Here is a 26,483-nt window from a genome sequence, read left to right as displayed (position 1 = left end):
CAAGAACACAGCCCTGCTTCACTCCGCTTCGGATGTCAAAAGGATCTGATGTGGAGCCATCGAAGACAACAGTGCCCTTCATGTCCTTGTGGAAAGATCTGATGATGCTGAGGAGCCTGGGTGGACATCCAATCTTGGGGAGAATCTTGAAGAGGCCGTCTCTGCTGACCAGGTCGAAAGCCTTTGTGAGATCTATGAAGGCTATAAAGAGTGGCTGTCGTTGTTCCCTGCATTTCTCCTGCAGTTGTCTAAGGGAGAATGCCATATCAGTGGTGGACCTGTTGGCTCGGAATCCACACTGCGATTCTGGATAGACGCTCTCTGCAAGTACCTGGAGCCTCTTTAGTACAACTCGGGCAAACAGCTTTCCTACAACGCTAAGGAGAGAGATGCCGCGGTAGTTGTTGCAGTCACCCCTGTCACCTTTGTTCTTGTACAGCGTGATGATGTTTGCATCCCTCATGTCTTGAGGTACTCCACCTTCTCTCCAGCAGAGACAGAGGATTTCATGCAGTAGTACAGAGGATTTCATGCAGTAGTACAGTAGTACTACTAGTAGTACTACTAGTACTACTAGTAGTAGTAGTACAGTAGTACAGTAGTACTTACTCCTGGGCAAACATACATAGGTTGCCCTTCTAATATACATTGCACGTTTATTTGGAATAATAAACCTCCTTGCAACCTCCTGATTTTAGAAATGGGCTACGTCAGAATGCCAGATGCAAGGGAGGGCACCAGGATGCAGGCCTCTTGTTATCTGGTGTGCTCCCTGAGGCATTTGGTGGGCTGCTGTGCCATACAGGAAGCTGGACTAGATGGGCCTATGGCCTGATCCAGTGGGGCTGTTCTTATGTTCTTAATTTTTAATCCCATTTTTCAATTTGTATACAGTTATTCTAAAACGATTGCAGTGTTCTCCAGGACTCTGGGATGAAAAGAGCTAGATCTTCACATGAAACCCTATACTGCTCTGGACCAGGGTATCTTAGAGATCGCCTGCTCCCGTACAATCCGGCTCGTCCTCTTAGGTAATCAGAGAAGGCTTTTTTACAAGTGCCGCCGCCTAGGGAGGTACGTGGGGCGGCTGCAAGAAATAGGGCCTTCTCAGTAGTGGCACCAACGCTATGGAACTCCCTTCCCCCTGACTTAAGAATGGCTCCTTCTCTTGAGACCTTTCGGCGAGGCCTGAAGACCCTTCTGTTTAAACAGGCCTTCTGAGTTCTCGGCCTTTTAACATCTTTTTAACATCTTTTAATATTTTTTACAGGCCTGATTCTTTTATGACTTGCTGCTGCTCTATGCTCTTTACCTATTTTTTACTCTGACTGCTGTTTTTTTATGATGTGTTAATATGTTTTTATTTGTTTTTAAATTATGTTTTTAATATGTTGTAAGCCGCCTTGAGTCCCTTTGGGGAGAAAGGCGGGATAAAAATAAAGTTGTTGTTGTTGTTGTTGTTGTTGTTGTTGTTATTATTATTATTATTATTATTATTATTATTATTATTATTATTATTATTAAATATAATAAATTTGAAAGTAGGAATAAGCTGCAGGAGAAGAAAACACTCTAATGAAGAAATGTTTTCCCCCTCCCGATAGTCTTAATGGGGTATGACTATGCTGGTGCCAGGGTGGAAAAGGCAGCCAGGAAATGTGTCAGACCTCCACCTACTTCCTGCAGTAGGTCATCCATCATAAATCCTAGTTCTATCAACTGAATGGTTTCTCTATTCTCTTTTCATTTTTTTAATTTAAAAATAATTATTTAAAGGATGACAATATCCATATATGTGCATTTTGAACTGTTGTTGCTGTTAAGTTGTGTCCGTGACCCCATGGATCACAGTCCACTAGGCCCCTCTGACTACCACTGGTTGGCAACCTTCAGTCTCGAAAGACTATGGTATAAGCCTACAGCACCCGGTATTCCCAGGAGGTCTCCCATCCAAGTACTAACCAGGCCTGACCCTGCTTAGCTTCCGAGATCAGTCAAGATCCGGCATGTGCACTACCAATAACTTCCGGACTGTGTCCAAATTCATGTTCATTGCCTCCGTGACATCTCAACCTCTGCCGTCCCCTTCTCCTTTTGCTTTCAATTTTTCCCAGCATCAGGGTCTTTTCTAAAGAGTCCCTTCTCATGAGATGACCAAAGTGTCTCAGCTTCAGCATCTGTCCTTCCAATGAATAGTCAAGGTTGATTTCCTGTAGGATTGACTGATTTGATCTCCTTGCAGTCCAGGGGACTCTCAAAGTTCTTCTCTAACACCGTAATTTGAAAGCATCTATTCTTCGGCGCTCAGCCCTCCTTATGGTCCAACTCTCACAGCCATACATTACTACTGGGAAAACCATAGCTTTGCTATACAGACCTTTGCTGACAAGGTGATGTCTGGGCTTTTCATTAAGTTGTCTAGGCTTACCATAGCTTTCCTGCCAAGAAGCAAGCATCTTTTAATTTCATGGCTGCAATCTCCGTCTGCAGTGATCTTGGAAGATCACAAGAAGATAAACTCTGTCATAGTTTCCATTTCTTTCCCTTCCATTTGCCATGAGGTGATGGGACTGGTTGCCATGAACTTCATTTTTTAAAATGTATTTTGAACTGTAGGGACCCAATATCCATGGATGACATTTATACATGATGAGATGTATTTTGACATCAGGAGCAGGATTTGAATTCCAGTTATATTTACATATCCACTATTTTTTAAATTTCATTTTATAAATATGATACACCCTACCTTCTAAGACAAAATCTTCGCAGTTCTGTGGGTAGCTGTCATGGCATCAGGAACTGGTCTCAGCCTAAATTCAGGTTTATCTTTCAGTTTTGGATGTTTGCGAACTACCTGTACTCAGTCCTCACCCAGGTATGACTTAAAGTCATGTGTCATAACTTTATGACTCATGAATCATTGAACCCAAGAGATTGCAAAGCTGACCTGAGAATGTCAGAAGCAACACTGAACTGCTAATAATCCTTGAGAGCAATAAAAGGACAATTAAGACAGCATCCCTGCTGAAGTCCTAAAATGCTGCAAAGAGATCATCGTCACTGAGCTGCATGAAATCCTCTGTCTCTGCTGGAGAGAAGGTGGAGTACCTCAAGACATGAGGGATGCAAACATCATCACGCTGTACAAGAACAAAGGTGACAGGGGTGACTGCAACAACTACCGCGGCATCTCTCTCCTTAGCGTTGTAGGAAAGCTGTTTGCCCGAGTTGTACTAAAGAGGCTCCAGGTACTTGCAGAGAGCGTCTATCCAGAATCGCAGTGTGGATTCCGAGCCAACAGGTCCACCACTGATATGGTATTCTCCCTTAGACAACTGCAGGAGAAATGCAGGGAACAACGACAGCCACTCTTTATAGCCTTCATAGATCTCACAAAGGCTTTCGACCTGGTCAGCAGAGACGGCCTCTTCAAGATTCTCCCCAAGATTGGATGTCCACCCAGGCTCCTCAGCATCATCAGATCTTTCCACAAGGACATGAAGGGCACTGTTGTCTTCGATGGCTCCACATCAGACCCTTTTGACATCCGAAGCGGAGTGAAGCAGGGCTGTGTTCTTGCACCAACCTTGTTTGGGATTTTCTTCGCTGTCCTGCTGAAGCAGGCCTTTGGAACTGCAACAGAAGGCATCTATCTCCGGACCAGATCAGACGGAAAGCTCTTCAACCTCTCCAGGTTGAGAGCAAAGTCCAAAGTCCAGCTGAAATGTCTGCGTGACTTCCTCTTTGCCGACGATGCAGCTGTCACTACCCACTCTGCCAAAGATCTCCAGCAGCTCATGGATCGTTTTAGCAAAGCCTGCCAAGATTTTGGACTGACAATCAGCCTGAAGAAAACACAGGTCATGGTTCAGGATGTGGATTCACCTCCCTGCATTACAATCTCTGAGCATGAACTGGAGGTTGTCCATGACTTTGTGTACCTTGGCTCAACGATCTCCGACACTCTTTCTCTCGATACCGAGCTAAACAAGCGCATCGGTAAAGCAGCTACCACGTTTTCCAGACTCACAAAGAGAGTCTGGTCCAACAAGAAGCTGACGGAACATACCAAGATCCAGGTCTACAGAGCTTGCGTCCTGAGTACACTTCTGTACTGCAGCGAGTCATGGACTCTTCACTCACAACAGGAGAGGAAACTGAGCGCTTTCCACATGCGCTGCCTCCGACGCATCCTCGGCATCACCTGGCAGGACAAAGTTCCAAACAACACAGTCCTGGAACGTGCTGGAATCCCTAGCATGTATTCACTGCTGAAACAGAGACGCCTGCGTTGGCTTGGTCATGTCGTGAGAATGGATGATAGCCGGATCCCAAAGAATCTCCTCTATGGAGAACTCGTGCAAGGAAAGCGCCCTACAGGTAGACCACAGCTGCGATACAAGGACATCTGCAAGAGGGATCTGAAGGCCTTAGGGATGGACCTCAACAAGTGGGAAACCCTGGCCTCTGAGCGGCCCGCTTGGAGGCAGGCTGTGCAGCATGGCCTTTCCCAGTTTGAAGAGACACTTTGCCAACAGTCTGAGGCAAAGAGGCAAAGAAGGAAGGCCCATAGCCAGGGAGACAGACCAGCGACAGACTGCACTTGCTCCCGGTGTGGAAGGGATTGTCACTCCCGAATTGGCCTTTTCAGCCACACTAGACGCTGTGTCAGAACCACCTTTCAGAGCGCGATACCATAGTCTTTCAAGACTGAAGGTTGCCAATACATCCCCCTCCCCTTAAAGAACAGCTTAAAGTAATGGCAAACATCATACTGATTTATAGTAAATATTGCTCAGTGAACTTGGGCAGGAACAGACAGCGTGGTGCCAGTTTGGAGGATAAACAGAATAGCAGACACTGTGGAGTCAGAAGCCCAGGGGAGCCAAAAAAAAAAACAGAGAACATGACTGATTCTGGACATGACCATCTGGAATTGCAGAGCTTCCATTAATTTTCAGTTCAATAGTTTACTCCTCAGATTTTTTAAAAATAATTTTTTAAAAAAACTACTTACTGAAGAGCTGGAAGTCTTTATGGTGCATGTGGGATAGAGAGGGATTATTTTCATATGCAGAATAAAATGCAATCTCCATACTGCCCAGGTAGTATCTTCACTACCGGTGCACAAAAAAAAAGAATATATAAGGTTGCATTCTTAGCCAGACCATTAGTCCATCCAGTATTGTTTATCCAGCAGCTCTTTGGCATTCCAGACAAGGGGCTACCCAGCCAGTCAAGAGATAGTAGCTGGGAGATTTTGTGTGTGTTCTACCACTGACCTACAGCCTCATCCCCATGGATCTTAATCCACCCACCTCCCAGATACCTGTGTTTTTTGGAAATGTTTTGTTCTTGACCTTGGCTATGTTCTGCACCACTGCTAAGAAGATCAGACAAAGGGATTTGAAGGCTCTGCTCAAGGAGGTGAATTAGAACCTATGTGGTGCAGCAACTAAGGGGTGGATCATGACTGATCAGATTTAAGACTATTTGATTGAATTGGGCCAGAAAGAAACATTAGCAATATAAGTGGGAGAAGTGGGCCTTAAGTGGTGGTTTGTGACTAGAGTGCAGCAGGACCAGTGGCGTATCTAATGATCGTGTAGCCCGATGCCAAGCTCAAAATGTTGCCCCGGATGTGATGTCACAACCGGAAATGATGTCATGCCCAGGCTTTTTCAAAAGTAAAAAGGCATCTATCTGCTATCTGGGGTCAAAGAAGATTTATAGCCCTCCCCCCCAGACGAAATAAAATTAATTAAGTAAATAAATAAAAAGTGTGCCCCTGGTAGGTTCAAGACACTGTGTTGGGGTGAAGAGGTATGGATATTCTTCTCTTGCTAAATATAGGAGGGGCAGCTCTTGAACAACAATCATTCTGATAAATCAGTTCTGAGTAAGAAAATCCACTTTTCTATAAGTTCTATAAGTTCTATAAGGCAATTGTGTTTTCATTTTCTGGTTAATTGGCCATAACTTTCGATAGAATACAGATATTCCAATGGGGTTTGTTTCATTGCATTCTACATTAAATCACCTTTCCAATGATATATAACATGGTGGTATTAATGATATATGCCAAGATTTTCACAATTTTGGTCCCTAGTGTCAAGCTCAGCTTGTTGCCCCCCTAAAGCTTGATGCCCGGTGCAACTACTACCCCCTGTACTCCCTTAGCTATGCCACTGAGTAGAACACTTTGTTCATTTGAACACTTGCTCTGCATAGCAGGACTCTGTGAATTTAGTTATGTTTTAAGTAGTTTGATGATTTCTGCTACCTTTAAAAAGTATGTTTCTTACTCAGAGGGATTTCCCCTTACTTACTAACATAGAAATGCTTTAAAAAACTTTTAAGTACATTGCTGAAGTGTGTGCTTACTGGTTGACCAGAGGGAATTGGGTTACCCTGAGGAACTGTTGGAACGTTTGGGTAAATTATCTGATAACCTGGTGATTCCCCTCCTTCTGTCAGTGGCCTGAGCCTTAGGGCAGAGAGGCACAGACAAGTAGGGGGAGGGGGGTGTGCTTGGAGGTTTGCCGGGCAGATAACATTTTAAGGAGTTGGGGTTTGGGTGCAAAAGCTTGGGAACTGTGTAAACTGCAGTCCCTGTTGCCCAGGAGACCCTGGATGCCCTTGGTCCTTTGGGGGCAACAACATTACATCCAACTTTCTCAGTATACAAAGCACTTCATGTATATTATTGTTTGATGTAGGCCTTGCAACAACCCTGTAAATAGTACGGTCATCATACCTGTACTGCAGTTGAGGTTGGAGGGTTGCCCAAGGCCACCACTTAAGATTACAGCAGAAGCACAACTTGAAATGAGGAAATCCAGATTTGTAGGTCAGTCCAGTTTCCCCTGGGGAAACAGTTTCCCCCAGTTTCCCCTGGGGGCTGGGGATAAGAATAGGCCCTCAGTTTGGCTGTACTTGTCGTAAGAGGCGACTAAACAGCCACCGGGTTGATGCGACCCGTCAGCCTGGGAAGGCAGCTCATCTGAGAGAAGGAAAACTCGGATCCCAAACCTCCACTGCCTTGTGGCTACATCCAGTTATGGAAAAGGCTTCAGGAGTCAACCTCGAGGCAAAATCTGGAGCCCGAGTCCCTGAGGCAGTTCATGGCTGAACACAGTCTCATTCTGGCAACTCCTGGAACCAACCGTATTGGCCTCTGCCTTTCCATTGGACCCTTTCAGCGACGTGGAGAGGGGGGATTTGCTGTATGGGTAACAGCCTATCCTCCATACCTACTTTACCCAGGCTTCGCGCACTGGAGAGGACACTCTGTTCCAGAACCACCATTCAGAGCGTGACACCATAGTCTTCTGAGACTGAAGGATGACAACAACAACAGGTCAGTCCATTATAGCACAGAGAACTGTACTATACCAGTTCTCATAGCTGTCCGCATCTAAAAGTCTCTTGGAAGTTCAGGGTGATCAGGTCCCAAACTGCCAACATTCTCTGATTGCACAACTCACAATCAATGAACGCACTTTATCCCCACTGTGGTCAGGTGACAGGGCAGTATACTCAGGGATAGGAAGACCTCATCACATAGGTAACTACTAAGATGAGTCTCCTTGACTTCAGGAGGATCACTCTGTATTAAAAATTTAACAGGGAAATCAAGGCTACAATCCTATGCACACTTTCCTGGAAGTAGGCCCCACTGACTATAATGGGACTTACTTCTGAGTAGACATGCCTAGGATTGGCTCTAAATTTTTTGGACTTCTGGGATCTGCGTTAAAAATAGACTTCTTCTGTGACATATCTGAAGACATGAAACTGTCATCATGAGTCAGACCATTATCACTCCCCAGCCTGTAGGCTCTTGTTAACATTGAAGAACATTTAATTTAAAAATGGATAACCTTCATGGTTGTACATGGAAGGCATAACTTGGAGCAGGCATGGAGTCTTTCTTACCCAGGCACAGGTGAGATTCATACACATGGTACAAGTGTATTCTTGTTCATACACTTCATACACATGGCACAAGTCCATGTGTATGAGTTTCATACACATGGCACAAGTCCTCTTTCCTGCCACTAAAACCCAGAAAACAACATTTTGGAAATAAAAGAGATATCGAAATCATAGTGCAAAGCTTACTAAACATTAAAAGCTCTACTTGCTGGAACACACTGAAAAGGCACATTTCACAGATGGAACTCTGGTCTGATCCAGCAAGGCATTTCTTAAAGTTTAGGGCACGGAAGGCTATTAGTGACAGCTCTAATAAAGCTGAATACATGGTGGTAGAATTTTCATTGTGGTCGTTAAGTACTGAACAAGTTGTTCTCTCTGTTGTAAAAATTGTAGGAATTGTTTCTCCAGCAGTTTCCCCATGCTGGTGCTCAGAGAATAATTTCTTTAAGCATGAAGATTTCAAATGGTAGCTGGAAGAACACCAAGGGCAGCCTCACCAAACAACCCCAACCCCAACTGGGTTGTTAATTCCATTCTAAGGGGAGGTTCCAGGTCTTTAACATGTTATGGAGAAATTCAAGAAGCTCAGCTTTACCCTTCAGGGCATTCCAGTGATGGGGGGGAAAAAGTTGCATCTTTGAACCTTCTCCATATTGTGTGGAGGTTCAAGGCATGGGAACCTCTACTCTAGTATGAGGTACAACCATAAATAAAGCTCTCTTATCAAATAAGTCAAACCACACAATCATTTTGCTATTGTAGTTTTGCTATTGTAGTTGAAGGGTAGTGAATCCTTCAGTCTCTTGTACAATATTTTAATTCACACCAAAAAAATGTGGAGTGGTAGAACGGCAGCACCTTTCATTTATCCTTCAGACAACTTAGAAACTAGTGATTATCAGAAAGACGAGAGAGAGAGAGAGAGAGAGAGTTAATGGGAGCTGGTTGCTGGTCTTGGGGGTGAGAAAATTAAACTCTGGTTTCAGTTTGCTATTTTGGTGCTCAGAGGAGGCATACAGTAGGTAGGATGCGGCCTTGAAGGAACTGAAGAAAAGGCGTTCTGTGTGCAGGCTAGGAGAAAACAGATTAAAAGAGTTCCAGCCAAGGAACTTCTCAGGATGGCTTCTCTTGTGTGCCAGAGAGTCCAGCAGTTTTGTTGGTTTTTTTTTATTGAGGAGTGCATGCCGGCCCCAGATGTCACACCCCACACTCTTCAGTGTGATGCTAGTGTGACAAGTCACTTTGTGATGCCACAGGAGTGGTTAGAAAAAAAGGCAAGGTGTTCATCTCCTCATTGAACAGATGCTTCCGCGTGTACACCCCCTACCCCCAATGTTCTTGGGAGAAGACAGAGAGCTACAAGAAGCAGAAGGTTGACAAAAATGAGGGAGCACACTCTCTGAGGGCAGGTTGCCTGAGAACAGTTCAGACCCTTGTGTGTCTGCAGGTTCGTGAAGGTCCTGAGGCGGAGGCAGCAGCAGAAGTGGATGGAGAATCGTCATCGGTTGTGTCTCCCTGCTCTTCCTTATGGAGGCCAAGGGTGATGTGGCTCTGAAGAGCCGCTGGAGTCAGCCATTCCTTGGGGAGGCAGCTTTGAAGGAAGGGAATGCAGGAGCTAAAGTAGGCCAGGCGATTCACCCAACGTGGGATCTCCTTCCCACACAGGATCTGTAGGGTTGACAGAAAAACAACACAATGTTGTTAGGTCATGTCTGTTTTAAGATTATTATTCAGTCATCAGAGCCTTCTCATGACTCCTTCTGTTGTGATGCAAAAAAGACTGCAAGCATTGGCAACAAAGCACACAGACAAGCAGAAGCATAAAATAAACTCTCATCGCAAAGAGGGAATAGGCTGAATGGTGCCCTGCCAGCATTTTGGATCGCTCTCATTCTAAATTATGCAATCTCCAAGACTCTATAACAAAGATTTCTGAGAAAGAAAATATACTCATGTCATTTAAATATGAAAGCAACCAGAGTTTCATCTTAATACAATTTGCGTGATAGATTTGTTCTACAAATACCTAGGTGGTGGTGTAAGGAGGAGGAGAATGCAGACATCCTGGTAGTGTACAGAAAAAGCAGAGGCCTACAGGAATAAACCTAACAAAGTTGGGCAAATGGCAAAATGCCATAATAAAATTCATTCGGCATGCAGGCTCTAGGGACTGGATGGCCTTCATCTTGCAGTGCTGAGAAAGCATTTCTGAGCATGGGAAATGAGGACGCATGGACACCATCTCTGTGTTGCGTATTGCAAAATGTTAACCTAAGGCAAGCAGGGGTTGGGGGGCAAACAAAAGCTTTTAAAAACAACCCAAGAGCAACTGCCTAGAAACTTCTGCAGTCAAAGAGCTTTCTGCTTTGCAAACAAAATTGATTGCAAGGTCCTGCCCCTCTCATTTTTGGAACCCAGATTGAGTCTATTCATGTAGGAGAATGAGGTGGATAAGTTCTGGGATGACAGACTGGACTATGCAGGGGTCTCGAAACTTTTCAACTGAAGGGCCACGTCAGATATCTGGCACAGTGTCGAGGGCCGGAAAAAAAATTAAATATAAAATTTAAATAAATACATTAGAGATAGAACTTAAATGAATGGACTCAAATGTCCAGGACTTCTCTAAGCACAAACACAGTCCAAGAAATAAAGCATACACTTAAATGGACCCCCACCTCACAAGCACAACTCTTGTTGTGTTTGGTCAACTGGGCCAGAGGCTCACAGGGGATCAGAGGCTGGCCAAAGGCCAGATAGAAGCTCGCTGCAGGCAGCATCTGGCCCTCAGGCCAGGGTTTGGAGACCTCTGGACTATAGGAAGGAGATGTCACTTTTGAACGCTTCCTCTTGTGATAAATGATTTGCAAATAAAAACTAGCAGAAAGGAGCATTCTAGCCCAACTCTTTGCTTGCATTTCCACAAATGTGATTGGTCAGTTATTAACTCAGCCTAGCCAATCAGGGCTCAAATACATTGCAGTGGCCCCAGAACATAAGAACATAAAAACAGCCCCACTGGATCAGGCCATAGGCCCATCTAGTCCAGCTTCCTGTATCTCACAGCGGCCCACCAAATGCCCCAAGGAGCACACCAGATAACAAGAGACCTGCATCCTGGTGCCCTCCCTTGCATCTGGCATTCTGACATAACCCATTTCTAAAATCAGGAGGTTGCACATACACATCATGGCTTGTACCCCATAATGGATTTTTCCTCCAGAAACTTGTCCAATCCCCTTTTAAAGGCGTCCAGGCCAGTCGCCATCACCACATCCTGTGGCAAAGAGTTCCACAGACCGACCACACGCTGAGTAAAGAAATATTTTCTTTTGTCTGTTCTAACTCGCCCAACACTCAATTTGAGTGGATGTCCCCTGGTTCTGGTGTTATGTGAGAGTGTAAAGAGCATCTCCCTATCCACTCTGTCCATCCCCTGCATAATTTTGTATGTGTCAATCATGTCCCCCCTCAGGTGTCTCTTTTCTAGGCTGAAGAGGCCCAAACGCCGTAGCCTTTCCTCATAAAAACGGTCCCCAGAAAAACGGACTCTGCTGCATCCCTATACAAAACACGTATGAGCACCAATATCTGTATGATCTTCAAGAGTTTTGTTCTGTGGCTGAAATGCAAACCAGGCTCACCATACAATTATGCTTTTTAATGCGTGGATGTCCTTGGGATGGAGGGTTTTAAGTGCAGGGAACAGCTGCACAATGATGGAGAAGGTAAGAAGTAGAACTCTGGGGAAAATGGGGTTATAATTAACAGCCCAATCCAACGTAAATCCCCACATGGCAATGCAGCAGCTCCAGCGTGGGCTATGCTGCATCCCACCAGGGATTTTGGCTGTTGGAGGTCTTCTCAGGGTTAGGGTATATTTGTCCCCTTGCCCCTGGTAAGTTCCAGCAGCCACAATGGATCAACTCGGACTTGGATATTGCTGCTGCAAGCCTGCATTGATCTGTGCAGGCAGATAGGGCCTGAGAAGGGTGTTTGGATTCAGTGTGCATCAGTATCACCGATCTCACCCCCTCCAGGGCCCAATCTGCCCTCCCCCACCCACTGCCACCCTGTTCCTCCTTCCCCCACTCCATTCAATCCCTTGTAGTAAGATGGGTAAAAATCCTGAAGGCAAGAAGTTAATATAATAAAATAATTTAAGTTTGAGAAATATCCATTTCTGCTTGACAACATACCTTTTCCTATTTCATGAAGTTTCTGCAGATTAATTACTATTCTTCATGTGAGAGCAGATTTCAGGCAAATGTTCAGGTTTGTTTGGAATCAAAATCTGTATGGGTAATTGAGCTTTTGAACCTATGTGGGTACCTTCAGAACTGGCGGAAATTTCTTTTGGGTTCTGAATGCTTCCTTCTTCTCATCTCAGGATGTTTTCTTTTTAAAAATGGTAAGTTACACTGCTAAATCCCATAAAGTATAGAGCAGAGATATATGTTTGTAAATCAGTGTGGACATGTGCCAGGTAGCCTCAATTTTCCATGACTACCCAGCACATGTCTACTGCATGTTTACAAATATGTGCCTCTCCAATCTTTACAATGCTTATCACTGTAAACACCCCCATATACACACTCACCCATATAAAGTATGAATTGACCCTTAAAAAACTAGGTCAGTGAGCCTTCAGTAAGAACATAAGAACAGCCCCACTGGATCAGGCCATAGGCCCATCTAGTCCAGCTTCCTGTATCTCACAGCGGCCCACCAAATGCCCCAGGGAGCACACCAGATAACAAGAGACCTGCATCCTGGTGCCCTCCCTTGCATTGGCATGCTGACATAGCCCATTTCTAAAATCAGGAGGTTGCACATACATATCATGGCTTGTAACCCATAATGGATTTTTCCTCCAGAAACTTGTCCAATCCCCTTTTAAAGGCAACCAGGCCAGATGCCATCACCACATCCTGTGGCAAGGAGTTCCACGGACCAACCACATGCTGAGTAAAGAAATATTTTCTTTTGTCTGTCCTAACCCTCCCAATACTCAATTTTAGTGGATGTCCCCTGGTTTGGGTGTTATATGAGAGCGTAAAGAGCATCTCTATCCACTTTATCCTTCCCATGCATAATTTTGTATGTCTCAATCATGTCCCCCATCAGGCGTCTCCTTTCTAGGCTGAACAGGCCCAAATGCCGTAGCCTTTCCTCATAAGGAAGGTGCCCCAGCCCAGCAATCATCTTAGTCGCTCTCTTTTGCACCTTTTCCATTTCCACTATATCCTTTTTGAGATGTGGCGACCAGAACTGGACACAATACTCCAGGTGTGGCCTGACCGTAGATTTGTACACCAGCATTATAACATTAGCTGTTTTGTTCTCAATACCTTTTCTAATGATCCCCAGCATAGAATTGGCCTTCTTTACAGCCGCTGCACATTGGGTCGACACTTTCATCTACTTGTCCACCACCACCCCAGTCTGGAGCCAATGAACTGTTTGTGGTGCTGAATCATCAGATTGCTAGCACAAATTCCTTACTAGGATTACTTACTCCAGCAGCTAAGTGGTGAACTGGTAGCTATAACATTTTAGAACTTATGACCCAATCCAACTGCCATCTGTCAGTGTAAGGTCTGGGCTGCAGGCTTCTACACTGACAGGGCTGCTTGTTGTGCCTCCATATGTGGAGATACACTGGGTAAGAGGCACTTTTTAAGTGGGTGCTCTTCTTTTATTTAGCGGAGGGAGAGTAACTGGCCCTCCTCACCCCAGCACTGTCTTTTCTAGTGGCTGTCTGCTGGTGTTCTTTTGCATCCTTCTAGATTGTGAGCCCTTCTGGAACAGGAAGCCATTAGTTGTTTGTTTGATTTTCTCTGTAAACCACTTTGTGAACTTTCCGTTGAAAAGCGGTATATAAATACTGTTAATAATAATAATAATAATAATATCTTGAAGACAGGGTTGGGCCTTTAACCCATTTTTGCCCAGCCCACAGGTGTACACATTTGATCCCTGTTGCATATAGGCAACGTTGGGCAAAAATGCTTTAAGCTATTGATGAAGGCTGAAAGGCACAGGAGATCTGGAGGATCCTGCTAACACAAGCACTGGTCCTTTGCCAGGACCCCAAATATTCCTAAATTGTGGCATTCCCAATTCCCATTGACATGGATCTAACAATCCAAGATATGTGGGTAGGAAATTACCCCAAAATGTGGTGTCAGCATTACAACTGATTAGTCAGTTACCATGATAAGTCCTACTTATCTGCAGGTTTGGAATCCACAGATTTGACCCAATGCAGGTTCCCAGCCCCCATCAGGAGGGCCCACAGAGGACCTCCAGACACAACCAGGAGAACACTTCTGGTTGCATCTGGAAGTCTTCAGTGGGACACCCCCCCCCCCCAGATTTTAATTTCCACGTATTCTGGTATCTGCAGGGAGTCTGGGAATGAATCCCTCACGGATACTGAGATCCAACTGTATATGGTGAAAAAAAAAATGTGTTGGGCTTGTACTTAACTATAATGTTTTGGCTAAGTATAGACATACCCCATATATAAAGTAGTTTTCAGGTTGCACAGTGATTCAGCTCAAAAACCTAAGTTTCCTGTAAATATGAAACAACTTCACCATTCTTTGAATAATGACCCCTACAGCTCCTCCTACATGCCGCAATCCCAACTGGGAAAGAATAAAGCAGATAACTGCATGAGATAAAACCCAGCAAGCTTTTGTACTAATAATAGAAAAACAATTGCAATTTCTGGCAGTAGCTAAGTGTTTTGAAAAAACCCCATTACTGCAAGAACAACTGAAGAGCAAAATACGTTGGCAAAGAAATGTGGTCTGCTTTGGGAAATTTTCAAGGAGGGGCTGAAGAACCAAAAATGGGTTAGGTGCACTGGATGAGGTTCAAAAATTAATCAGATTCCCTAGGAGCCCAATCCTATCACCCGCAATTGTCTGCCATGCAGCCATACCAACAGAGCACACCCTGTATGCAATGGTGGTGGTGGTGGAGTTATCAGATAGCCTGGGAGAGGTAAATAAAAAATTAGATGTAAAAAATTCTGTACTTACCTCATGATAGGCCACCTATTTGCCAGTGGGTCTCCTTGGACCCTAGCCATGTATTTTGCTGGCATAAATCCAAGGAAAGCAGGGGGTGTGTCGAGCTTGGAAAATGGGGATAGCATCCTGGTACATACCCCTGCCATTGGGATCCACCCCATCCAGTCCTCAAACCACCCCTTCCCTCCCTGCTTACCACCTCTACTCTCCCCCAAACTTCCCATGACCAACCCCTGCCCGTACCCTACCTGCTATGACATGGGCTGGGTGTGTGTGTGGTGGATGCATGGGGCCTCTAGCCATTGCCACCAGTGGCCACAATGCACATGATGGCAGTGCAACAGTTGCACCACTGTTGAAAGACTTATGGCAGCAAGTTGGGAGATCTGCTGCATAAGATCTGTATAGGATTTGGCAGTACTGTAGATCCATCAACACAGGAAACTCCTTTCAAACAGATGACTGGCAGTCCAATCCTAGGTATTTTTCACTGAATTACTGAGTTCAATAGATCACCCTGGTGGTTGTCCATAGGATTGCTGCCTAACCATTTGGTCATGAAAAATAGCCATGGACTAGCCTAGGGTTGCTATCTTCAGGCTGCTTTTTGCTGCCATGCCTCCCAAGAGTACTAGCTTCTGGCCTCCATTACTACAGTTGCCTTGAGATCCTCAGTCTGCCATCTTTTTTTGCTCTGGCTGATGCAACTTCTGATACCAGCTTCCTTCTCTGGGCTGTCTCCCCCAGTCCCCATGTTCCTTGATGATGTCATCAAGCCTTAAATACTTTTAAATAGTATTAAAAGATTCCTCAGTTGCCTTCCTTGCTTAACAGAGTCATTCCAATCCTTAAGTAATCACAAGAAGGGCAAATCCTGTAGCTATATCCTTTACATTTTCATCAGAGATACATTCCTTGCATTTAGTACACCAAACATCCATGGATGACCATGGAAAGGAAGAAATTTATCTTGTGAAAAAATGGATAAAGGTAAAAACAAGCTTATTCTATGTTCTAGTATTAAAAGAATCAAAATCTTCCTGCAGAGTGTGGAGAGATCATCACCTCCCTAGAAAAACAATGACTAACCACTCCAAGTAATTTAAAGTAATTAAGCTGTAGCATCTGCTTATATGAAATTTCAACATACCTCCATATTTTTAGATAATCGGTTCAGCTTTTGGATTCTCAGGTGGCTTTTACTTCTGATTATTACCAACCTTTTGTTCTCTTTCAGATCAATTAGAAGAACCATTGGAACATTTTTTCTACTACCACATGTAAATTGACACAGACTCCTGTCTTAAGTTTAACCCAAACCCCCCAACCCCCGACTTCAGCTTTGCAGTAGCATCCCTCCAAATCAACATCTGGAAATGCTCAAAGTTCAAGAAGCCAAATTCTGCAGTTCTGCCCTACATTATTTCAAAATTTATCCAAAATGTTATGTCTGCTCTGAATGTTGAGTTGTGGTTCTAATCTGGACTAAACTAGAACTGAAGCAAGATATAAAACGGGCAGCCCAATCCTGCCTAAATCCCTGCATGGTGATGCAGCAATGCCAGTGTGGGCTGTACTGCATCCAGCAGGGAGATTTTTGGCTACAGGTCTCCTAGCAGTCCGGAAAAGAGGTTCGGATATAGCACCCAACAGCATCACTGATCCTGCCCCTATCCCAGGCTCTATCTGCCCAGCCCACCATGCATAGCTGCCCTGTTCCACCTTTCCCCTGCCTGTTCAGTCCCCTATCCCTGCCCTCTCTCTGCCCCTGAGTTGGACTTACCTGCTCCAGCAGGCTTCATGATGAGCATCAGTGCCAGCAGGAACATTCCGGCCTTCTTGCTAGTGAACCTGGGCCTTGCACTGTTGCAAAGCACTTTACAGCACTTTTACAATAATCCAGACCAGTGGAACATGTGTTCTGCCAGCGCAGCCCTTATTGTGATTGGGCTGATATTCTGGATTTGTGATCCAGATGAAAAAAAAAATTCGTATCAATATGTCAGTGCCTAAAAGAAGTTAAGAAGTGAATACTATCACTAAGATACCCATGTTTTCTACAAGTGACTTTATCCATCAAACTGAAGTAGGCAAATGTAGGAGTAAGAAATCTTCAGAACAATAATTGCACTTAAATCTTGTACTGAAGTGCAATAACTGCCAGCTTAAAATACATCTACTTGATTCTTTGTGTGTGTGTGTGACAATTTTGTACATGTCTTGAGATGCTTAGCTCTCTGTCTCGATAGCTCACAGAGACCGAGAGGAGAAGAACTTACCTCACACCTACGCAGCCCAATTCTACCTTCAAGGCCTCCAGAGAAGATGTCTCACATTGGTTTAGGTATACTTGACTATCAAACCTATTAAACTACACATAAGTATTGCGGCTGAATGAAATAAAGCCGAGGCAGCCCAATCCTATGCTTCCTGGTGCCTGGAGGAACAGAGGCACTGAAATGGCTACTGCTGCATCCTGCAGGCGTGGGGAAGCTGCTGGAGATCTCCTCGCTGGAGGTCAACTTGGGCACCCAATAGTCTCATCCCCCTCCAAGGCCAGCACTGCCAAGAGGCGGTCTTTCTTACCTCCAGAGGCTATACGGCATACTCCTCTGGGCGCTGGGCCCAACTCTGCCACTCCCTCCTCCCACGGTGCCATAAATGTGCTTCATGGTACATTTACGACACCTAGTGCTTGCCCCTTCCCCTGTCGGTTGATGTTCCCCAAAGCTCCTCCTAGCCTGCTGTTTTTACGCTGCTAGTATCCTGGATCCAAGCTTACTTTGTCTGAACTCCCCAGGGATAAAAGCAGCTATGGGATATGTGTGTGCGTGCACACGAACTTGTGCACATGTGTGGTGTTAGTGGAAAAGCAGCTGGCTGGGGGACAGTGAAGCCAAAAGGACCATCAGGACTTCAGTATATACGCAGCTATAATGCAATGTGAAGAGTGTATAGCTGCTAAGGACTCTGTAATTCTTTCGCTTGTGGCCCCAGAGGCTGCTAAGCAGGTCAGAATGACTGATTTGGCCTTTCCCTCTTTTCCCCTTTCACTATGTTTAAAAAAAACAAAAATGCTGCCATTTCACTGCAGCCATGAGACATATACATAATTTGGGGTAGGGGGTGGGGAGCTGCTATGAGGTAACAGCAACAGATGACCTTTTCTGTAACACTTCATTTCACTTGCACATATGAATCTGAAAGGTATCTCCATAGGGGGCACAGAGACAAATCCTTCCTTTCTGTTTTTCTGTTTCTTTTTTGAAGAAGAAAGTGCCAGCTCTTCAGTCAGAGTCACCCTGCTCTGTAAACTCAATGAGGATGTCTTTCAGATAATGTGCAGGGGTGGCTCCTAATCAATTTCCTCATTATGGAGGCTTCATCTTGAGGATGCATCACCCAGGAGGCCAGCTGGGAGCGGCAATAAGGGACTGATGAGTAATCAGTGTTAAATTGTATGTCTACAAAAGGGAGCTGGGGAAAGGATTTCTCCACATCAACTGACCATAAATGGCCTTACGGTCAAAGGTCTTGTGTAGAGAGTTTTTGTTCCTAGGCAATTTTTTTTTTAAGCGCAACAGTATGAATAGTTTAGCACTTAAATCACTGAGAGGGGGCCCAAATCACACATCCATTTCAGGGTACAGCAGCAATGATTTGCCTCTTTGTTAACGTATTTCTTTTATGGCTATGTTCGAACAGCGATCTGTCAAAACCACAATGCAGCGGAACATTAGCGTAGGTTTAAAAAGTGACTGTTGCCGGTAAGCCACTGCTAAATTTTGGTTGAACTGCTCGCATGGCATGGAATGCTCACAAGCATTTTTGTACAGAGTGGGAGGCAGTCAGCAGGTGACTGCTGGCACACTTACCTGCTCTGACCAGAGCAGGGTTGGGATCTGGCAGTGCCGAGTGACACAGGTCTCCACACTGACACAGCTGGCTCTTGAGTAGGCACAAAGGAGCCTTACAGCACATTTGCAACACTCTGAGTTGGCACGGGGACAGCCACGCTGGCTCAACTGCAGGTTTTGATTGCACCATAAGTCAAGTCACAGAGGTGGAAAGAAATACTGGGATCCCAGTAATACAAGGGGAAATATTGCCTATTGGTACATACGCCATGGCACCTGCACAAACCACTAGTCCTTTTACTCAACAGGCCCCATTCAAGTCTTTCCTTAGTATTTCATATAGGTATATTGTATGAATCTGTACATGTATGCAGTTCTTCTCTGTGCCCCCCAGAGATCAGAGGTGAAGTGGGTGGCGATCAGAAATAGAGGGCTACAACCAAGAAGACTTTGACCCTGGAATGGTTTTCCCAAGACAGCCTTACCTGTTTTTTTCAGTGCCAGGTAAATCCTTTTTTGTTTTCCCTGGCTCTTTAGATATATTTGAAGTCAACTGATTTTGTTTACTGTGCTGCAAAACTGAGTTGTCATTGTTTCAATGATTTTGTTTTGTTTTGTTTTTGCTTTGTGTCTGGTCCGTGCATTTTAAATCTTTCTTCTGTAATTGCTTAGGGAATCTTCTTTGGCTCAAAGAGTTGGGGACTAAATACTCAGTATAAATAGATGAGATATTTTATGGAGGCCATGGCAGAAAATAGTTACCTGTAACTAACTTCCCATTATTTCAGCTGGACTGTGAATTCACAAAGAAACACCAATGGCCTATGAGGAGGAGGAGGAAGAGGAGGAGGAAAACCAGCAAGGCAAAGAGTCCCCTCCGCTTGGGGATGCCTTTTTAAGCTAAACTGTGTTCCTTCCCTGCACAATACTAATACATACAAAAAAGTGTGGTAAGTCATCTTGAGCACCTCACCAATGGGGATGGGGAAATACAAGATATAAATATTCCAAATAAAAAAATAAATTATAGACCAACTACCATATTGGTACTATTTTGGTCAGTGGCATAGCTAGAGGGGTGCAAAGCACTAAGTTTTGCAGGGAGCCTCACTGCAACAAGCAGCCCCTCCCCCTCCCCTTCCAGGTGGGGGAGCAAAACAGAGGCCAAATGGAGGCATATTATGGATAGTAATTCTGAAATGATGCTTTGATAAGAAGTTTGTTCATGGCTGGACGTGTGTTAGTCCAAACTGTTGCACAACTACTGTTGTAGATCCTAAAAGTATTACACAGAGGGGAAAAAACAACAGAAGGAGAGCCAACCTCTGCCAGAGCAGCTGAGAAGTGATTACAATTCTTATGCATGAGATGATAGGCATTGCCTTTGTACTCCTTGCCCAGTTCCTCCATGATTTTATCGACATCCTCTTCTGTGAAGTCTGTGGTGCCCAAGGCAATGGATTCTCTGGTTCACAAAAGAGACATTCAAGAAACAGAAACATACAGTAAGGTATCATGGAAAAGGCTGAGGTGACACAAGTGAGAGACATTCTTCACATGGGGTGTCATCCGAGTAAAAAGTCAGACCACAGCCAAAGCACATAGAGACGTAAAGTGGTTGTAACCATCCTAGGAATCCTATGGGCTTCCATCCATGGAATCCTAAAGACAGTAGTTCTGTGAGAGGAAGGAGGAATTCTCAGCATCTCAACAAACTACAGTGCCCAAGTTTCGTTGAGGACACTATGCCCATTAAGGTGAAAACAACTGCAAATAAACCACAGAGGTGTAATTGCCAATAACAGCAGAGAGACCAAGAATGGAGAGGGACTGTGAACTGTCAATAAACCACAGAGGTGAGCTCCTGAACTCTGATAGCTTTATGTGAGAAGAAGCTTTGTCAGCCTTTGTCCTAACTCTAGATCCTATTGACCCTACCTATAGGTCCTTACTGGCTAACAAAGTGTCCACTTACATGAAGCTACCAGAGCTGGAAAGAGCACCTGTGCTTATTTACAGTTTATAGTTTCTCTGCATTCGTGAACTCTTTGCTGTGACTGGCAACAACATGGCAGCCACCTTTAACTGTTGTCGGAAACATAGTAACACCTTAATTCATTTATTAGATGATGCATCTAGCTTATCAAACTCAGACCACAGGACATCTGTGAATCTTTCAGGCACCACAGAGCTTATTCAGCCTATCTCTTGCTGCTGATTATGACAAGAGCCTTGGCTTTACAGATGCCTGAAACAAGGATGACTGAACGGAAGCAGCTTCTCCTTTCCAAACTCCACTCATATATACATTCAAGGGCCATCATTGAAACACAACCAAACAGTTACCAGGAACTGAGGAATCATACAAGCCGGGGGTGCAGCTGATGGGAAGCGGGACATGGAGCTCAGTCGCTTGTCCTACAATGATGTTATCAGCAGGAGCACTCAGGTGCTGCCATTGAAATGTTTTTCAAAAGGGCCTCAGCCAAAAAGAAACATCAGGCTCACCAGGAAGCAAACTGAAACATTTGTCCAGGGCACCTGTTGATATCGAGGCTGTTGTCTTTCCCAAGAGATAGACAGTTTGTGGCTGATGTTGCACTAAGGGCGCAAACCTAACCAACTTTCCAGCACTGGCCTAGCCGCAATGCAGCCCCAAGGTAAGGTAACAATCATGCCCTTACCTTGAAGAGGCCCCCTTGACTGCCTCCCCACTGCAGGATGCAGTGCACGCCACATTGGCACAGCTATGTCAGTGCTGGAAAGTTGGTTAGGATTGTGCCCTAAGACTTTAGACCTATGCAAATTTACTTGACTGGGAATATGAACCTGGGTTCTAGTCATTCTAACCATCATAAAACAGGTTCTGGACTGTCTTCTGGAGGGCCTTAACAGCCCAATCCTGAGCTGCCAGGCACCCAGAGGAACAGCGGTGCCAAAATGGCTGTTGCTGCGTCCAATGGCCACCTGGCAACCACTGGCAGCTCCTCAGGGGAAGGAGACATTCGTCCCCTCCCTCTGAGTAAGGGACGAGGCTCCACAATGGGGCTACTCACGTCTGTGCCGGTTATTTAGCTGACGCATAGTAAAGCAGACCTGTGTCGGGCCAGGAGGCCAACACAGGGTTCTGGATCCTCTGCCAATCCTGCCCCCTCCTGCTCCACCCCTTTCCCTGCCCAGAAACGCCTCCCATGCCCTGCTCACCTCTCTGCCACCTGGAGCAAGGGACAATCTCCAGGTGACATGGCATGGGCCTCCAGCCTTCAATGGCTCAGCACGGCATCGTGCTGAGCTGGCACCAGCTCTGACCTGGTGCTGAGTATTGCTGATGTGCTTTGCAACAGATTTGCAACACTCGACACCTGCGTTGGCTGTCTGAATCAGGCCCTAAGTCTCAGGTTGTCTTAAATGATGCTCTTAAAAATAAGAGACGTACAACAAGAGGAGGAGTCTGAAAATATTCGGAACATAGGCAAGAAGGGAGAAGAGAATGAGAGGATGAAGTCAAAAATGGATTGTCCCATTGACAGTACTTGAAGGGCTATAGGGTAACAAATGTGGGGGAAGAGAAGGAAGAGCCCTTACTTGAACTTAAAGGTCTCGCCAAGTTCTACAGCACTGCCCGGTGTGATCTCAAAAATCCCACTGAAAGGGTAGGGATGCCCTCCATAGGCAAACTCTGGCAAGGAAAAAAAGAGAACGTAAGTGATAACATGAAGGCCACATTGGAGAAAAGGCCACAGCAGCTGTCTACAGTTCTGAACATTACACTGGAGCTGAATGCCTTCTCGGAAGTGATTTCATTTAGACCTCATTCAACGCCAACTTTCTCCAGCAAAGGGCATTGGTACAAGGAAAGTTCACCAGCTTATGTGGTCTCTGCCAGTGCAGGTCAGAGAGAAATGCTGGACAGGCCCTGTGTGCTTTGGACCACCTAGCAGGAATATTTCATGTTAATGTGCATCCTGCACCAGAGGAGGACGTTGGTTAGAGTCCTCCTCATTTCTGCAATACTGAAATGCAGTAACCCAGCTGTTTATAGCTGAGAGTTCCTACTTAACAGAGGCATTTGAAACTGAGGTCAGGTCTAGGCCTAAAAAGAAGCAACAGCTTGCCTTGCAGGTCGTCTACATGGAGCCATCAGCAAGGGATGTTTGGCTTCAGATGAATGACTATATTTTTACGTTTAGTCTGACACCTGAAATTGACCCCATAAATAACAAGGCTATTACAGAGCTGGTAAAGAGATAATGATATTATTTCCCAGAAGTGCTCACTTTTGAACTGCAAAGATCATGCACCATGTGCCAGTCAAATATGTTCATGGTTTCTGCTCTAGACTAGCATGAGCCTTCTTAGTCTACTTCAACAGCAGACTATGTGATAAAACTCTTCCTAGACAGTCTGCCTGTCTACAGATGACAGATCTCATAGTGGGGGATGTCTAGGAAGAGTCATTGCAAACCATCACCTTGTGATCTGCTGTTTATGGCTTGTATGGACTGGTCACCATCCTTGAATGGCTGACATAAACCAATGACAAAAGCAATTATGGGGTTGTGTTCCTGTTAGAGAGCCAGCAGGACTGAACTTTCTTCTAAAACAGCGTTCTCCAAAGTGGAGACTCCTGTGCGCCAGTAAACCAGTCCCTGGTGCAGACAGTACTTACCATTCCGCCCGGGGGCCTCTCATTCACATCACAGATCACCCCTGACCTTTGCACCTGCCAGGCACGCAGGCCCGGAAATCTGGGAGCAAAGCTAGCTGTGACAAAAGCAAGCATGAAGATCAAGGGTGCTCTGTGGTGCGAACAAGAGGCTCAGCTGTGGAATGGTAAGTGCCATTCATGAGGGGGAGGGATTTGGCAGGGCACTGGATCTGGCCCATGGGCCGGAGTCTAGAGAGCCCTGTTCTAAAAGCTCTTCACACATTCAAACTCTTCTTATCCGGCAATATGGGACCCCACTTAAACTTTATTCTGTCTGCCTGCCTGTCTGCCTGCCTGTCCTCTTCTCTTCCCACCATTGCTCCCCCATGGAATGTTAAGCGCCGTTCCCTACTTGCTATTCCATCTCTCAAAAGAACTTTTTTTGACATAGTGCAGGGAACTACCAGTATAGCCCACTTTCTGATGCAACACAGCTCAGATGTGGGCCATGATTTGCCCAGTCATAAATTATTTTTGTGCGTATGCTGTAGGCTATCTTCCAACAATGAGGAAATGGAATCCTCTTAGCATTTCTCAGCAACCCCAAGGATTTGGCTAATACATATTTAACTAAGTTAGATGAAAAGTTCCTGATGAGGGATTTTCACTTCACAGAAGAGTCTTCTTTCACGAGAAGAGTTTCCCTCGTGGAGGGGCCATAACTCAGTGCTAGACTGCAGGGTCCCAGGTCCAATTCCTGGCATCTCCAAGTAAGGCAGAGAAAAATCCGTGGAGAGCTGCTACCATTCAGTGGGGCAATGGCTAGATGGGTCAAGAGCCAGACTCAGAATTAGGCAGCTTCCTGTCAGTGACATAGCTAGAGGGGTTGCAAAGCACTAAGTCTTGCAGGGAGCCTCAGCAAGCAAGCAGCCCCTCTCCCTCCCTTTCTGAGCCATTCCGGGTGGTGAGAGCAAAACAGATGCATGGGAGAGAGGCTGCTTGCACACCATGGTGAGGCTCCTTGCAAAACTTAGTGCTTTGCACCCCCTCTAGCTACACCATTGCTTCCTGTGTTCCACTGGGGAAAAAGTTTTAGTTGACAAAACAATTTTTAATAGTTTATCTCTTGAGCTCTTGAGTTTTGACAGAACTGCCAAATTATCTTGGAAATATAACACAGAATCACTTACAGTTCGTACCATTTAACTTATGTCTACTTGTGTCTACTACATTTTTTATTTATTTTAAAAGATTTCCCACATCTCTACAAGATTTAAGATGGTTCACAACAGAAATTAAGAATACAATAAGAATATAATAAAAAATAATACAAAAACAAATACTCATCAGAGCACACTGAGCATACATCAAAAGCCAAGAGCGAAATTAAAACACTGTATAGTACAATCAACAGAATTGGAGGAGCTTGCCTGCACAGGCATGACTTTAGCCATCTCCAAAAAAAGTGGGAAGGAATTTCATAGAGAGGGGGCCATCACTGAGAAGGCCTTCTTGCATGACCTCACAAGCCACACCTCTCAAAATAGTGGGACATACAAAAGAGCCTTCCCAGAAGACCCCTGCAAACAGGTAGAGTCGTGTGGAAGAAAGCAGTCATTCAGGTACCCTGGTTAGTGGTTTCTGACTTTTTGAGCTTTGAAGATCATAATCTTGAATTTCACCAAATGCAAACTGGCAAAAGCACAGTCTAAACCAGTAAATAATGGGGTTGTCAACTGACCAGAAAAACAGCCTGGCTAAACGTTCTGCTTTCAGTCCCATTGCCAGAAACGCAAGAGATGTTTCAGTGTTTTTTGGCAGTACATCTTAGGTGGAAGGGCAGCTTTTGTGCTGGACTCTGTCTTTGGACCAAGCAGAAAACACTAGCCTCTGTCTCCTGCCTCTGCTCCTCAACCTGCTCTGCTCCCTTAGATTCAAAGAGTTCTGCCACTTGGCCCTGTCCAGATACCAGATTGTTTTGTATCAAAAGGCAGGAAGGCTAGGTAGTTTATACAGCCAATATAACATCAGGTAGATTTTGCATCCATGATAGTTCTATGAAGCAGAGAGCCTCCAGCTTGTTTAGGACTTTTAAGTCTGGTTAGCATCTAACGTTCTTACAACAGCCATTAGATTCACAGCCTAGTCCTACTGGGCATTATGACGACAGATCTCATGACCCACCACAAAAGTGCCACAGAGACACTGTAAATGTTGTGCTGCTGTCTTAAATGTTGGAGTCAGAGACAGATCTGGCCTGTGTTGGAGCAGGTAAGATGCCAGGGAGGGCGGGTTATGGGTGGTTCGGGGCAGGGAGTGGGGGAGAGCAAGGAGTGGTTTGGGTGCAGGAGAGCATGGACCCTGGCAGCAGCAGCCACACCAGGATCCTCTCCCTATTTTCCTGGCGCATGGGTGTGTGTCTCTTGCCTCTCCTCAGACTTGCGCCAGCAAAATAGCCAGCATAGACCAAGGAGCTCTATGGAGAGGTAATTAAATATATTTTTACTGACTTCTCCTAGGCAGTCTGGTCACACACTCCCCTCACCATAGCATGCTGCGTGTGCTTCAGCTGCATAGCATCACATGTTGGGAGATAGGATTGGGCTCTGAGCCAAGCTGGCTTCCTCAGTGCCATTCAGAACTTTTGAACCTGAAACTGGCTGTTAGGAAATGGAGGGTGTCGTTCTACGGCAGTGGTGTGGGTCTGGACCCACTGGTGGGTCGCGACCTGATTTTTGGTGGGTCACCGAAGTGTGATGGAAAGATCAGATAACTAATTGCCTCAAGCCCTGAGGTTATTCAAAAATCAGATATGGTAGCTGCTTAATTACCCTGCAAAGAGTCAGCTGCTGCAGTTTGCAAGATAGCTGCTAACTGCCCTGGCAAGGAACTGAGTTCCTGAAGTTTGCAAGCATGTGTAAGTAGAGAGAGAGAGAGAGAGAGAGAAAGTTTGAGGGTCTTTTTCTGGTTATTATTTATAAATAAATATTT

The 26,483-nt window shown here is 45.2% G+C and overlaps 1 protein-coding gene across 1 annotated transcript in view; it reads right to left on the bottom strand.

Annotated features, from left to right (window-relative positions):
* Positions 1 to 9,369: 9,369 nt before the first annotated feature.
* Positions 9,370 to 26,483, bottom strand: part of LOC136648704 (deubiquitinase DESI2-like) — a 53,746-nt gene continuing 36,632 nt past the window's right edge. Inside the window, exons 3-5 of the mRNA XM_066624945.1 lie at positions 22,430 to 22,523; positions 20,168 to 20,309; positions 9,370 to 9,612 (exon numbers count right to left, since the gene is read on the bottom strand). Of these exons, the coding sequence (XP_066481042.1) occupies positions 9,370 to 9,612; positions 20,168 to 20,309; positions 22,430 to 22,523 (479 nt within the window). The remainder of the gene's footprint in view (positions 9,613 to 20,167; positions 20,310 to 22,429; positions 22,524 to 26,483) is intronic.

This window comes from Tiliqua scincoides, chromosome 1 (assembly GCF_035046505.1).
Source record: "Tiliqua scincoides isolate rTilSci1 chromosome 1, rTilSci1.hap2, whole genome shotgun sequence".
NCBI classification, from domain to species: Eukaryota; Metazoa; Chordata; class Lepidosauria; order Squamata; family Scincidae; genus Tiliqua; species Tiliqua scincoides.
This window is presented reverse-complemented; position numbering and strand designations above follow the sequence as displayed.